Source organism: Pongo abelii, chromosome 20, assembly GCF_028885655.2.
Source record: "Pongo abelii isolate AG06213 chromosome 20, NHGRI_mPonAbe1-v2.0_pri, whole genome shotgun sequence".
NCBI lineage: Eukaryota > Metazoa > Chordata > Mammalia > Primates > Hominidae > Pongo > Pongo abelii.
In genome coordinates, this window is record NC_072005.2 from 6624153 (window position 1) to 6637874 (window position 13722).

The following is a 13722-nucleotide window of genomic DNA, read 5'->3' on the forward strand; positions in this document are numbered from 1 at the left end:
CCCCTCGGCCTCCCAAAGTGCTGGGATTACAGGCGTAAGCCACTGCGCCCGGCGAAAGAGAGCCCATTTTAAGCACAGCTTCTACTTCTATTCCAACATAATATGGGGGTTTGGCCTTCAGGCACAACCAACAATCTCGGGCTAGTTGAGGCTGGGTGAGATTAAGGAGGTGATGTACCCTGTCCAGAATGGACATCAGGCTGGGTTGGAGGTATTGTCATTGCAGCTGAGGTTTAGGAACCAGGAACGGCTGTGGGACAGTTAAATCGATCCTGTCTGGGTGTTTTTGGAACATAGGATCACCTAAATCAGTTAAAGGTCCGATTGGCTTAGGAGGGCTCCATGGGACCAGGATTTTTTTCTGGATGGTGAACATAGTTCCAACATTAAATCCTGAGATATAAAGCCTTAATCCCCATGACATGCCGTAATACCATTGAGCTGTACCATGGTGACGGATAGTTATGGTAAGAGGGTTACAGTTTCTCATAGTACACAGTCTAGGATGGGAAATGCGAGTTATGGAGAGGGTTGAGGACTGGGTTAATCCTCCGGGGTAAGTGGCTAGGGTTACACATGACCAGTCAGGGCAGAAAAACTGATAAGAATCTCATTAGAGTCAGGGTGATTTCCAGGACAGAGGTAAAAGTCAGCACCCTGGGCCGGGTGCGGTGGCTCACGCCTGTAATCCCAGCACTTTGGGAGGCTGAGGCCGGCGGATCACGAGGTCAGGAGATCGAGACCATCCTGGCTAACACGGTGAAACCCTGCCTCTACTAAAAATACAAAAAATTAGCCGGGCGTGGTGGCGGGCGCCTGTAGTCCCAGCTACTCGAGAGGCTGAGGCAGGAGAATGGTGTGAACCTGGGAGGCGCAGCTTGCAGTAAGCTGAGATCGCGCCACTGCACTCCAGCCTGGGCGACAGAGCGAGACTCCATCTCAAAAACAAAACAAAACAAAACAAAACAAAAGTCAGCACCCTGGAGTCCTTTTTCTGCACCTTTAGAGCTTCCACATCCAGTCCGGCTTCCTATGTGTCCAAATCCTGCTGCAAGGTCGACGTTCCCTGCTCCCATGACCGGCAGATTGCGTTGCTCTTCATGGGTGCGGGCAGGCTCTGGGAACAAAGTACATAAATCGACTGCAAAAGAGACTTCTGTGGAGGTCCCCACCTTCCAGGTGGTGTTTGCAAACACACGTCCTGTCGTGAAGGAAGTAAGGAGAAAAGAGTAGGAAGGAGCAGAGGGCATGACAAGTGGAAACAAACAAAAGAGATAAATAAAAAGAATTAATCTAATGGCTTCACTCGACTTAGGGTGCAGTTTTAAGGGGCCCGACCGAGGCTTGGGGTCCCATGTTTCTTGCTGGACTTTGATGGCCTTTTTGATGCAAGAGTGATGAATCCAAGCAGGAATGCTGTCCACTTTCAGACCTGTCGGCATGGTGAGGATGACAGTATGAGGTCCTTTCCAGGCAGGAGTGAGTCCTTCCTTCTGGAACTTTTTATTTTTTTATTTTTATTTTTTTTTGAGACGGAGTCTCGCTCTGTCGCCCAGGCTGGACTGCAGTGGCGCGATCTCGGCTCACTGCAAGCTCCGCCTCCCGGGTTCACGCCATTCTCCTGACTCAGCCTCCGGAGTAGCTGGGACCACAGGCACCTGCCACCACACCCGGCTAATTTTTTTGTATTTTTAGTACAGACGGGGTTTCACTGTGTTAGCCAGGATGGTCTCGATCTCCTGACCTCGTGATCCACCCGCCTCGGCCTCCCAAAGTGCTGGGATTACAGGCATGAGCCACCGCGCCCGGCCGAGAAATTTTGTAACATACGTTGGAGAGGGCTCCAATCTCTACAGGGCCGGGAAGAAGAGTTTCCCATTCTGGAGGCAATTAACAAGGTTTAAGCAGAAATATAAAACCCAGCACGGACAGAGAAATTCACGGCCTGGGGGGCTGCAGTATTGGAAGAACAGAGGTAGATGTGCGGGGTAAGGGATGGGGATGAGGAGGAAAAGGGGCCACTCGGATCGGCAGCACTGGGTCGCCAGGACTACTCCGCAGTCCCCCCGCCCCACCTCCAGGCCCCGTCAGGCGCTGCAAGCCCGGTTCAAAAGCCCGGCCCGGGACCAAGGTCACCGCAGCAGTCCAGGCCCCTGCGTTCTGAGCCAGGTGCGGACACGCTGGTGTTCGGGGAAGTCGGGGGCTTTGACGTCTGAAGGCGCGGGAGTTGGGCGCCCGCGGAGGTCCCTGGGGAGGGGGCCCAGCGCTGTCACCTGCCACTCCTCGCCCGTGGGTCCCGGGGGTCCCGGAGCCCCTGCCGTGGGGGAAGGAGGCTGTTTCGTTTGTAAACTGGCGGAGGCACGCCTGGCCCCTGGGCCCAGCAAGCCGAAGAGACACGCCTGAGACCTCCTGTGATAGAAAATCTGCACTAAGGACTTTGAAGAAGTCCTTGCCCAGTCGTCTTGGGCAAATATAGGTGACCTGATGCAAGAAATTTAGACAGACACCAAACAGGACAATAGACACTAAACAGGACAATAGACACTGGGGTATATAGACAATTATGACAATTTTTATAGACAGACAAGGGGTGGGGGTCCCGTGATGGGATCAGTCAGATGCCTGCCTGGCCACTCCCCTTTCGGGGACTTAGGCTCCTCTTAGCATTGGCAGGCCGGTATAAACCCCCTGCTCAGATCGAGCTACGCTTAATGCTGCCCTAAGCCTTATGAGGTCACCAGGGAACAACAGGTGAGGGCCCACTCGAACTCCGTAGCTTTCGCCGTGGAGCTACAAACTGGAAATTCAAGCGCAAGCCCTTGAACTCCACATTCACTCACTCACTCACACAGAATTTATTACAATTCTTTAATACCCGTTTTAAAACAGAGGTCTCCTTGAGACCTCAATGAGAGAAGGAGAAGAGAGAGAGAGAGAGAGAGAGACAGACTAGTCTTACAGAGAAGCCTGACAGAAACCAGGACTCTGTCCTCCAGCATCCTGGAATATGGACAGAGTCAGAGGGATGCCCTCATCAGAGCCACTTCCCTCCCAGAGAAACAGGGTCAGACAGAAACCAGCACTCTGTCCTCCAGCATCCTGGAATATGGACAGAGTCAGAGGGATGCCCTCATCAGAGCCACTTCCCTCCCAGAGAAACAGAGTCAGACAGAAACCAGGACTCTGTCCTCCAGCGTCCTGGAATATGGACAGAATCAGAAGGACGCCCTCATCAGGGCTGCCTCCCTCCCAGAGAAACAGAGTCAGATCTGACTTACCTTCCTGGGACCAGAAACTGAGGACTCAGGAGTTGAATTTGGTTGGGCACACGGGCGGCTGATCCGTTCCCCTCCGGAAGATGGTGGCCTACACAGCCCTGGAACGTCTTCAGGTGGCGCCTCCCCTACAAGCTCGCCGTCTGTCCGGGGGAGCCCGGAACGGGTCCAGCTTTCACCCGGTGGCGGATCTCGCTGTGGCCTCCAAATGTTGTAACCGAGCGAGTTATAGAGAAACGCCACACTCTTAGACTAATTCAGGAGTCCTTTATTAGCCGGCGACACAGAGACGGCTAGCGTTCAAAATTTTCTCGACCCTGAAGAAGGGGCTAGGTTTCTTTTTATACCTTGGTTTAGAAGGGGAGGAGGGAGCCTAGCTGAAGCAATTTTACAGAAGCAAAACAGGCAAGAAAGTGAAAAAGATAAATGGTAACAGGAAAACAAATAGTTCCAGGTGCAGGGGCTTTAAATCTTTCACAAGGTGATAGACGCAGGGGCTTTGGGTGCTATCAACCGGACGAATTCCTGGGAACTGTGGATATAGCTTGCCACGGTATCTTATCAGTAATTGCATTCTTGGATGTGCTGGGAGTCAGCTTAAGTCCTTGAGGAAGGGGGGTGGGTAAGGGACTGCAAGCGAAGGAGCCAAAATGGAGTCTGTCTGGCTCTCTCAGCTAACGGAGAGTCAATCACGTTAAAAATAAGCTAGGGTATGACATTGGGATTACAGGCGTGAGCCACCGCACCTGGCCGACATCACCATCATTCCTGACTCTGAACTTATATACTACTAACCAGCAATCATTTTCCTCCATCTATTCACACAGAAGAACTTAACAGTAAAAGATGAGAGATACCTATCTGGCATGTGAGAAAATGGTATATAGCTACTGACGGGGATTTCCTTTGAGGATGCTGAGTAAACTTCGTGGTATGTGCCTGCATTTCCACTGCAATCTGTCACATGTGATGAGTTGTGGAATTTCCCACTTGTGGCATCACACTGGGGCTCAAAGAGTTTCAGATTTTGGAGCATGTTTTTTTTTGTTTTTTGTTTTTTTTGAGATGGGAGTCTTGCTCTGTCACCCAGGCTGGAGTGCAGTGGTGTGATCTCGGCTCACTGCAACCTCAACCTCCGGGGTTCCTGCCTCAGCCTCCCCAGTAGCTGGGGTTACAGGCATCCCCCACCACACCCAGCTAATTTTTTGTATTTTTAGTAGAGACGGGGTTTCACCATGTTGGCCAGGCTGGTCTGGAGCTCCTGACCTCAGGTTATCCATCCACTTTGACCTCCCAAAGTGCTGGGATTACAGGTATGAGCCACCATGCCCGGCCTAGATTTTGGAGCATTTTGAATTTGGCATGGTGAATCTGTACTGCTGTTCCTCTCCCCCCACAACCATCTTGCCGATGGGGAAACTGAAGCATTGAGAGGTGATGGAACTTGCTCGAGGTCATATAGCTGGTGAGTGGCAGAGTGGACTCAGAACCCAGGATCACCTGATTGCAAAGTCTGTTTCCTTTATCCCTGTACTGTGCAACAATGACAAGAATACTATTGGCAATAACAACAATAACCCACAAATTTTGACCTGTCATTCACAACAACAACAAAACAATAATAACAATACATTCACCTCTGGGGTTGAAACCCATATCCTAGAATCCTAGGAACTAAGGATTCCCTCCAGCCACACTGCAGCAATGCTCATTTGCATAGACCCTCTAATTTGTATGCATATAATTATCTGCCCCCACCCAACCCACCAGCTCCCTGTGTTTTATGCTTCCAGCTGGCTTGGCGGATTGTCACTCTGTCCTGGATGTGTCTAATAAGGGCGTCTTGCGGGATGTAGCCTCTACTTCCTCAGGAATTGTGGATTGGAGAGGAAGCCAGATCCAGACGTGAGGTGTCTGGTTTCCCCCACATTTCCTGCATGGACTTAAGCCAATTGGGTCCAGGTTCCTCTTCTGTAAAACGACCTCCATGGGTCATTACCTCCATCCCTCTGCCTCTAGGAGCCACCACTTGTTGCTGATGGTTGCCGCCCATCTGACTCCTCCCTTTCCCTGTGGGCCTCTTTAGGCCTGACAATTCCTCTCCACCCTTCTTCAGTTTGTTCCCCTAAGAACTAAACAGATCCAGGTACAACTATTTGCCGTTTATTTCAAAGATCAGTGGTTAAGAGGCCCAGGGTTATGAACAAGGTCTGGTCCTCACCCCGAGATGTGTTAGTCTGGGCTGGGGAGGGCCCTCAGGCTGTGTGTATATGTGTGTAATGTTGTGGGTTTGTCATTGTGATGTTGTGTGTGTAATGTGTGTTTGTCATTGTGATGTGTGTGATGTGTTTGTCATTGTGATGCTGTGTGTGTGTAATGTGTGTCATTGTGATGTTGTGTGTGTGTAATGTTGTGTGTTTGTCATTGTGATGTGAGTGTGTAATGTGTGTTTGTCATTGTGATGTGTGTATGTAATGTGTGTTTGTCATTGTGATGTGTGTGTAATGTGTGTTTGTCATCGTGATGTTGTGTGTGTGATGTGTGGTTGTCATTGTGATGTTGTGTGTGTAATGTGTGTTTGTCATTGTGATGTTGTGTGTGTGTAATGTTGTGTATTTGTCATTGTGATATTGTGTGTGTGTATGTGTGTGTAACCAGGTCTGACTATAACTTGGTCTGTCTGTGTCTGATGTAATGAGTATTAATTACCAAGTGTGACGGTGACACGTCTGGGGGTGGCTGTGTAGCTGGGATACTGTCTGAGTTTTTTGTGGTTGTGTTATAACATACACATAGTGCTGTGACAGTCTGTGATGCCGTCTGTGACTTCCATGTGATTGTGCAGTTGTGCATGAATCTGGTACTTCGCGTGTATGAGTCTATAGTTGTGAAAGAGTGGCTGAGATTATGCAGCCATGTGACAGATTTTGTGGGATGCCATAGGTGTGACTGTATAGTCATTCTTTCTTCCTTCCTTTCAATCAGCAAGCATTTGCCTAGAGCATGCTTTGTGCCAGGCCCTGGGCTGGATGCTGGGGACAGATCTGTGGTGTCCTATTAGGGATGTCTCTGCTTGGCAGTGATGAAATCAGCTGTGGTGGTAGCATTTACACCATGGAAATTGGCAAACATTACAAAGCTGTCCCCCTCCCAGGACAGCTGGTTGTTAAACAGTTATGAGCACACTGCTGTGCTCATGTATCTGAGTGTAACTCTTTGTGACCAGGCTGAGGTGTGGCCACCAGTCTGTGGGTGGGATCTGAGTATGTGACTCTGACTGTAGGTGGGGTGGGGCTGGGCTCTTCATCATGAGTCCCGATGATCAGTCTCCCACCCACACTGTCCGTACTCAAGATGAAAGTAGGGAAGTGGATGAAGTTTCCCACCCCCAGCCAAGTCCCTGGAATCCCAAGTCCCACTTTCTTCTGAATCAAAAGCATAAATACCCACCCCTCACCCCTTCTTCCTGAATATCAGGCAAATCAACTTTACCCAATGTTTGGGGGCCCACAGACCCCAAGTCTCTGGGTTTTTGTCCTTAGTATTGTCCATGGCAGGGCCTGCAGTCTACGTGGGTCTTCTGAAGGTGCCTGCTGGGGCTTCAGCCCCTCGAGATGCCTGAGTTCTTGGTCCCTGGTGGTGCCCACTGAGCTCTCCACCTTTGAGTTTTGGGTTCCCTGGAGTGTCCTCCAAGATCTGTTTCCTGAGTTTTCTTTTTTCTTCCTTTCTTTTTTTTGAGGCAAAGTCTCACTCTGTTTCCCAGGTTGGAGTGCAGTGGTGTGATCTCGGCTCACTGCACCTCCGCCTCCCGGGTTTAAGCAAAATTCTCCTGCCTCAGCCTCCTGAGTAGCTGGGATTACAGGCAGGCACCACCACGTCCGGCTAATTTTTGTATTTTTAGTAGAGATGGGGTTTTGCCATGTTAGCCAGGCTGGTCTCGAACTCCTGACCTCAGGTGATCTGCCTGCCTCGGCCTCCCAAAGTGCTGGGATTACAGGCGAGAGCCACTGTGCCCGGCCTCTGCTTCGTGAGTTTTCTTTCCCCTGAGGCACCCTCTGAGTTCTCCACGTGTCAGACCCATGTCCAATGCACCACGCTCCTTCCTTCACACCATGAAAGCCCCGAAGTAAGACCGGGTGCCATCACGCAGTCGAACCAGGCGCTCATCCAGCACACGGACGACCACCTCCTCCCCAGCCTCCAGGTGCACCACACCACCCAGGAAGCTACTGTCCCACCAGACGCGGGAGCTGCTGGTGGCCCGTCCGCAGGGTGACTGCTGGCTGACCAACAGCTCCAGCTCCTCGGGGTAGCGGGGCGTGCGCTTGTAGAGGCCGTGGGTAATGGTGCTGGCCAGGCCCAGTGGGCAGCCCACACCACCCAGCTGCACCTTGGAGTAGATGTAGTAGTAGCCAGCCTTGGTGGCCACAAGGGCCCCATCGTGGTAGCTGAGGCCCCTCAGGAAGGCCAGGCCCAGCTGAGTCTCCCATAGCAGCGGCCCCCCGCTGCCTGTCAAGCTGGAGTTGGCCCCTGTTGGGAAGAGAGAGACAAAGGGGGCTGCCGGTCAGCACATGTCTTCCTCTGTTGTTTGTTTGTTTGTTTGTTTGTTTGACACAGAGTCTGGCTCTGTGGTCCAGGCTGGAGTGCAGTGGCGTGATCTCGGCTCACTGCAGCCTCCGCCTCCCAGGTTCAAGCGATTCTCCTGCTTCAGCCTTCTGAGTAGCTGGGACTACAGGCGCCCACCACCACACCTAGTTACTTTTTGTAGTTTTAGTAGAGACGGGGTTTTGCCATGTTGCTGAGCCTGGTCTTGAACTCCTGACTTCAGGTGATCCGCCCACCTCGGCCTCCCAGAGTGCTGGGATTACAGGTGTGAGCCACCACGCCCAGCCTCACATGTCTTACTCCTGCTGTGTGACTCCAGGCCAGTCACCACTAGGCTGTTTGTGTGTGTGTGTGTGTGTGTGTGTGTGTGTTTGTAGAGGTGGGGGGTCTCACAGTGTGACCCAGGCTGGTCTCGAATTCCTGTGCTTAACCGATCCTTCAGGCTCCCAAGTGCTGGGATTACAGGCATGAGCCACCCTGCCTAGCCTGTTTGTATGTATTAATTTGCTTTATCCCTGCTTTGCAGATGAGGGAAACTGAGGCACAGGGAAGCAAATTAACTTGCTTAGTCTACATCTCAACTCTTTGCATCCCTCTTTTGCAGGTGGGGAAACTGAGGCATGGAACCATTAAGTGACTTGCCAAAAGTGTCAAAACTTGGCTGGGTGTGGCGTCGCACCCCTATAATCCCAGCACTTTGGGAGGCTGAGGCAGGAAGATCCCCTGAGTCCAGGAGTTTGAGGCCAGGAGTTCCAGATGAAGTAACATAGGGAGACCCTGTCTCTACAAAAAACAAAAAAGTTAGCTGGGCATGGTGGCAGGCACCTGTAGTCCCAGCTGCTGGGGAAGCTGAGGTGAGAGGATCGCCTAGTTGACAGAGTAAGACCCTGTCTCAAAAAAAAAAAAAAAAAAAGTGTCCAAACGTGCAAGTTTGCAAAACCAAGAAACCAAAGCGGCACCTCGTAGTCGCTGTGTGCCTCAGTTTCCCTCTCTGTAAAATGGACATATTAATAGCACCTGCTTGGAATGTAATGAATTAATATGTAGAAAGCATGTCACAGCACATAACACAGCATAAGCACTATATGAGAGTTCATTAAATTAATAAAACTAGGCTGGGCGCAGTGGCTCACGCCTGTAATGCCAGCACTTTGGGAGGCTGAGGTGGGAGGATCACCTGAGATCAGGAGTTTGAGACCAGCCTGGCCAACATGGTGAAACCCCGTCTCTACTAAAGATACAACAAAATTAACCGGGCGTGGTGGTGCACGCCTGTAATTCCAGGTACTCGGGAGGCTGAGGCAGAAGAATCTCTTGAACCCGGGAGGCGAAGACTGCCGTGAGCCGAGATCATGCCACTGCACCCCAGCCTGGGCGACAGAGTGAGACTGTCTCAAAAATAAATAAATAAATAGAAATAAAAAAATAAATAAAACTGGAAATACATAGCACTTGCAGCCTATGTTCTGAGCAACTCTGTGAGTAAATAAGCAATGAACGAATGAATACACTGATGTGTATGGCGTTTATCTGGTCTTCCCGAGATGCCCAGACCCCTGCCCCTTGCCAGGATCCAGGGTGCCCCTCACCTGTGAGATGCGCTGCTGGGTTGACCTGGTGAGACCTTCGCTCTGGGGAAAGAGGGTCAGAGGTTAGAGACGAAGACAGTGGAGGTAAAAAGCCAGCCTCCTAAAGGGCCACCGTGTACACCTCCTGGAATCAACCCCACCCCTTCCGGAGTGACCCAAACTTCTGCTTCTCAGGCCTGGGGGAGGGGCACCTGTGAGGATTTGGCCAGTTGTGCAAATCATATTGGGCAATTGACCAGGGCGGGGGGGCAGCGTGGGAATCATCTCACCTCCTTCCCTGGGACCAGGACCCTGACTCACCTTGTATCAGCTGCTCCCAGGAGCCTGCATGTCCGTCCTGAAAATGCAGAAGGAGCCTGCGGTAAGAACCTGCAGCGGGGGCCACGCCCTCGCATTGCTCACACACCGCTATGAGACACGAGGACCATAGCCACCGACACCACCCTCAGACACGTACACAGGGCCACATACTCTCACTTGCAGACACACACCCCCTGTCCAGCAGCCTCACAACCACTTGGTGCCTCAGTTTCCCTCTATGTAAATGGAGTTACGAATCGTGTCTGCTTGGCATTTAATGAATTAATATATGTAAGGCATTATTACAGTGCTTGGCACATAGTATGCACTAGAGAAAGGTTTAATAGGTCGGGTGCATTGGCTCACACCTCTAATCCCAGCACTTCGGGAGGCCGAGGTAGGCAGATTACCTGAGGTTGGGAGTTCGAGACCAGCCTGGCCAACACAGTAAAACCCTGTATCTACTAAAACTACAAAAATTAGCTGGGCATGGTGGTGGGTGCCTATAATCCCAGCTGCTCTGGAGGCTGAGGGAGGAGAATTGCTTGAACCTGGGAGGTTGCAGTGGGCCCAGATTGTGCCACTGCATTCTAGCCTGGGTGACAGAGTGAGATTCTATCTCAAAAAATAAATAAATAAATAAATAAATAAATAAATAAAAGGGTTTAATAAATAAATAACATTGCCCAGCGCAGTGGCTTACACCTATAATCCCAGCACTTTGGGAGGCCAAAGTGGGAGGACAGCTTGAGGCCAGGAGTTTAAGACCAGCCTGGGCAACACAGCAAGACCTCATCTCTACAAAAAATTTTTAAGATTAGCCAGGCATGGTGGTGCGTGCCTGTAGTCCCAGCTACTCCTGAAGCTGGGACAGGAGGCTTGCTTGAGCCCAGGAGTTCGAGGCTCAGTGAGCTATGATCATGCCACTCCACTCTAGCCTGGGCAGCAGAGTGAGACCCAGTCTCTAAGATAAATAAATATGTAATTAATTAAGTAAATAAGTAATATTTAAAAATACATGGACAAGGCCAGGCGTGGTGGCTCACACCTGTAATCCCAGCACTTTGGGAGGCTGAGACAGGTGGATCACTTGAGGTCAGGAGTTCGAAACAAGTCTGGCCAACATGGTGAAACCCCATCTCTACTAAAAATACACAAATTAGCCAGGCACGGTGGTGGATGCCTGTAATCCCAGCTACTGCTCGGGAGGCTGAGGCAGGAGAATCACTTGAACCTGGGAGGTGGGGTTGTAGTGAGCCAAGACTGCACCACTACACTACAGCCTGGGCGATGGGAGAGAAACATTGTCTCAAAAAAAAAAAAAAATGCAGACAGCGAGATGGCTGGACACATGGACACCACCCTTGGGATATAGCACCTGCCACAGGGCACAGACCTCAACATCATCATGATGCTGAGAAGACACATGTGGCCTCAGATGCATGGACATGTGGTTTGTGGTTTATGGATCCATGTGCGTCTACAGACACAGAGACCCAGAGACAAAGACAGACAATGCGAATACACCGGCTGCAGCTAGGCAGGTGTGTGGACATGTGGGTACAAGCACATACGTCCACGTGGGTACGTGGACGCGAATGTGTGGCCACCGGATCCAGACCCAGGACACAAAAGGGGCCAAGCCCACATGGGTATGGTGTTAGGCACACATAGACCCCCAGGTGAGGCACACAGACAGGCGGACATATCCACAGCCAGCTGGAAGCAGCCCGAGAGATTTCCACAGATGGGAATGGTCAGACAATTAATGACAATCGCAGTAGCAGTAATAAGAGTACAGAGAAGGCCGGGCGCAGTGGCTCACACTGTAATCCCAGCACTTTGGGAGGCTGAGGCGGACGGCTCTCCTGAGGTCGGGAGTTTGAGACCAGCCTGACAAACGTGGAGAAACCCCATCTCTACTAAAAATACAAAGTTGGCCAGGTGTGGTGGCGCATGCCTGTAATCCCAGCTACTCGGGAGGCTGAGGCAGGAGAATCACTTGAACCTGGGAGGAGGAGGTTGTGGTGAGCAGAGATCGTGCCATTGCACTCCAGCTTGGGCAACAAGAGTGAAACTCCATCTCAAAAATAAAAAAGTACAGAGAAAATGCACGTGTGTGTGCACAGGGGTGTGCATGGCAGTGTTGGGGTGTCAGTTCCGACGGGTGGAGCTGGCACCGTTTGGTACTACACACGCCATAGCATACTTCGTCCCCTATGAAGAGACTGCCCTTATTTTGTAGATGAAGACCCTGAGGTTCAGAGAGGTGAATTCGCTTGCCCAAGGCTGGGAGCAGCAACCAGTCAAGCCAGCTGCTCTCGGCCTGTGCCCTGTCCTGCACACACACAGACACACAGACACAAAGTGACCCACGATGACACAGGAGAGCCCCCCTCGCCTCCACCTACTGTCAGCCCCCCGGTCCCACTCACAGGCAGGCGGGTGACCATCTCTCCTAGACGCCAGTGCAGCTGCAGGAGGAACCAGCCTTGGACGGCCAGCCCGGCCCCCATCAGCAACAGCAAGAGACCCAGACCCACCCGGGCCACACTGCACGACTGTCTCCGGCGGCTTCGTCCCAGCCTCGTGAATGGGATGTCAGTCTGTCCATCCACCACAAACACTGAGGGCCGTACGACACTCTCCTCCATGCCCAAGGTGTCTGGAGCAGGGCTGACACGCCTGGGTCCTTCAACCTCAGAGGAAACCGAAATTGCTCAACACTCCTGGGCTGTGCACGCTGCGGACAGGCACCCGTGGGCCGCCTTTAGAGCTGGGGTTCAGCCCCACCCCTTCCCCCACTCACCCTCCTCTTCTTCCTGTCCCCGCCGCCCCCGGCGTTGGCCCTGTCTCACTCTCACTCATGCAGACTCTCACACTTTCCAGAGGCTTCTGAAAATGTGACTCAGGTGGCAAGTGCAGTGGGGAGCCCCCAGCTTTCCCTTCTTGGATGCTTCATTCGCTTGGGGCCACCAAATATTTACTGAGGACTTTCTGCCCATGCCAGGCTCTGCTCTAGGTGTGGGGGATGCAGCAGTGAACAACAGTGAGAAGGGTCCCTGCTCTGATGGTGCTCCTTTTCTGGTGGAGCCAAGAGACAAGAAACCTCATAAACAAGAAAATAATATGTTGTGGGTTTTTTGTTTGTTTGCTTATTTGTTTTTGTTTTTGAGATGGAATCTCGCTCTGTTGTCCAGGCTGGAGTGCAATGGCATGATCTCAGCTTACTACAACCTCCACCTCCTGGGTTCAAGCAATTCTCCTGCCTCAGCCTCCCAAGTAGCGGAGATTACAGGCACGTGCCACCACGCCTGGCTGCTTTTTGCATTTTTAGTAGAGATGGGGTTTCACCGTGTTGGTCAGGCTAGTCTCGAACTCCTGACCTCAAGAGATCCACCCACCTCAGCCTCCCAAAGTGCTGGGATTACAAACGTGAGCCACCGTGCCCGGCCTTCTGTTGTGTTTTGATGTGACAAGTGCAGTGAAAAATACGAGAGTGGAATAAAGGAGTGGATGTGTGCTCTGTGTGTGTGCCTGAGTCTGCATGCATGTATGTGTGCAGTGTGTGCATGTGGGTGTGTGTATTCAGTTGTGTGCATGCAAGTGTGTCTCATGTACACATGTGTGCAGGTGCCTGTGTATCATACATGTGCTGGTGTGTAAACGTGCATGCATATGTGGGCAGGTGCATGCATATGTATGTGGTGCATCTGTGTGCATGTGGTCCATGTACGTGCATGCATGTGCACGTGTGTGTATGTGTGAACATGCATCACATGTGCAAGTGGGTGTGCATATATGTGCTGTGTGCAGGTGTGTGCATTGGTGCGTGTGTGTGTGTGCACGCTTGCACGGGTGTGTTCATGTGTGTGGGGAGGTCCATGTATGAGTGTGCATGCATTCATGAGTGGATTTTTTTTTTTTTGAGACGGAGTCTCGCTCTGTTGCCC

The 13722-nt window shown here is 51.6% G+C and overlaps 1 protein-coding gene across 1 annotated transcript; it reads right to left on the reverse strand.

Annotated features, from left to right (window-relative positions):
* Window positions 1-3522: 3522 nt before the first annotated feature.
* TNFSF14 (TNF superfamily member 14) lies at window positions 3523-12505 on the reverse strand. Its single transcript, XM_024237616.3, has 4 exons — window positions 12205-12505; window positions 9770-9806; window positions 9470-9511; window positions 3523-7805 (listed from the first exon to the last, which is right to left on the reverse strand). Exons 1-4 carry the CDS (start codon window positions 12421-12423, stop codon window positions 7381-7383), a joined length of 723 nt encoding a protein of 240 aa, XP_024093384.1. The 5' UTR covers window positions 12424-12505; the 3' UTR covers window positions 3523-7380.
* Between the last annotated feature and the right edge of the window lie 1217 nt (window positions 12506-13722).

Coding starts and splice junctions, on each gene's coding strand:
- TNFSF14 (XM_024237616.3), bottom strand. CDS start 12,423: ATGGAGGAGAGTGTCGTACGGCCCTCAGTGTTTGTGGTGGATGGACAG. Junction 9,807..12,204: donor AGATGGTCACCCGCCTGCCT/GTGAGTGGGACC, acceptor CTGCATTTTCAG/GACGGACATGCAGGCTCCTG. Junction 9,512..9,769: donor CTGGGAGCAGCTGATACAAG/GTGAGTCAGGGT, acceptor CTCTTTCCCCAG/AGCGAAGGTCTCACCAGGTC.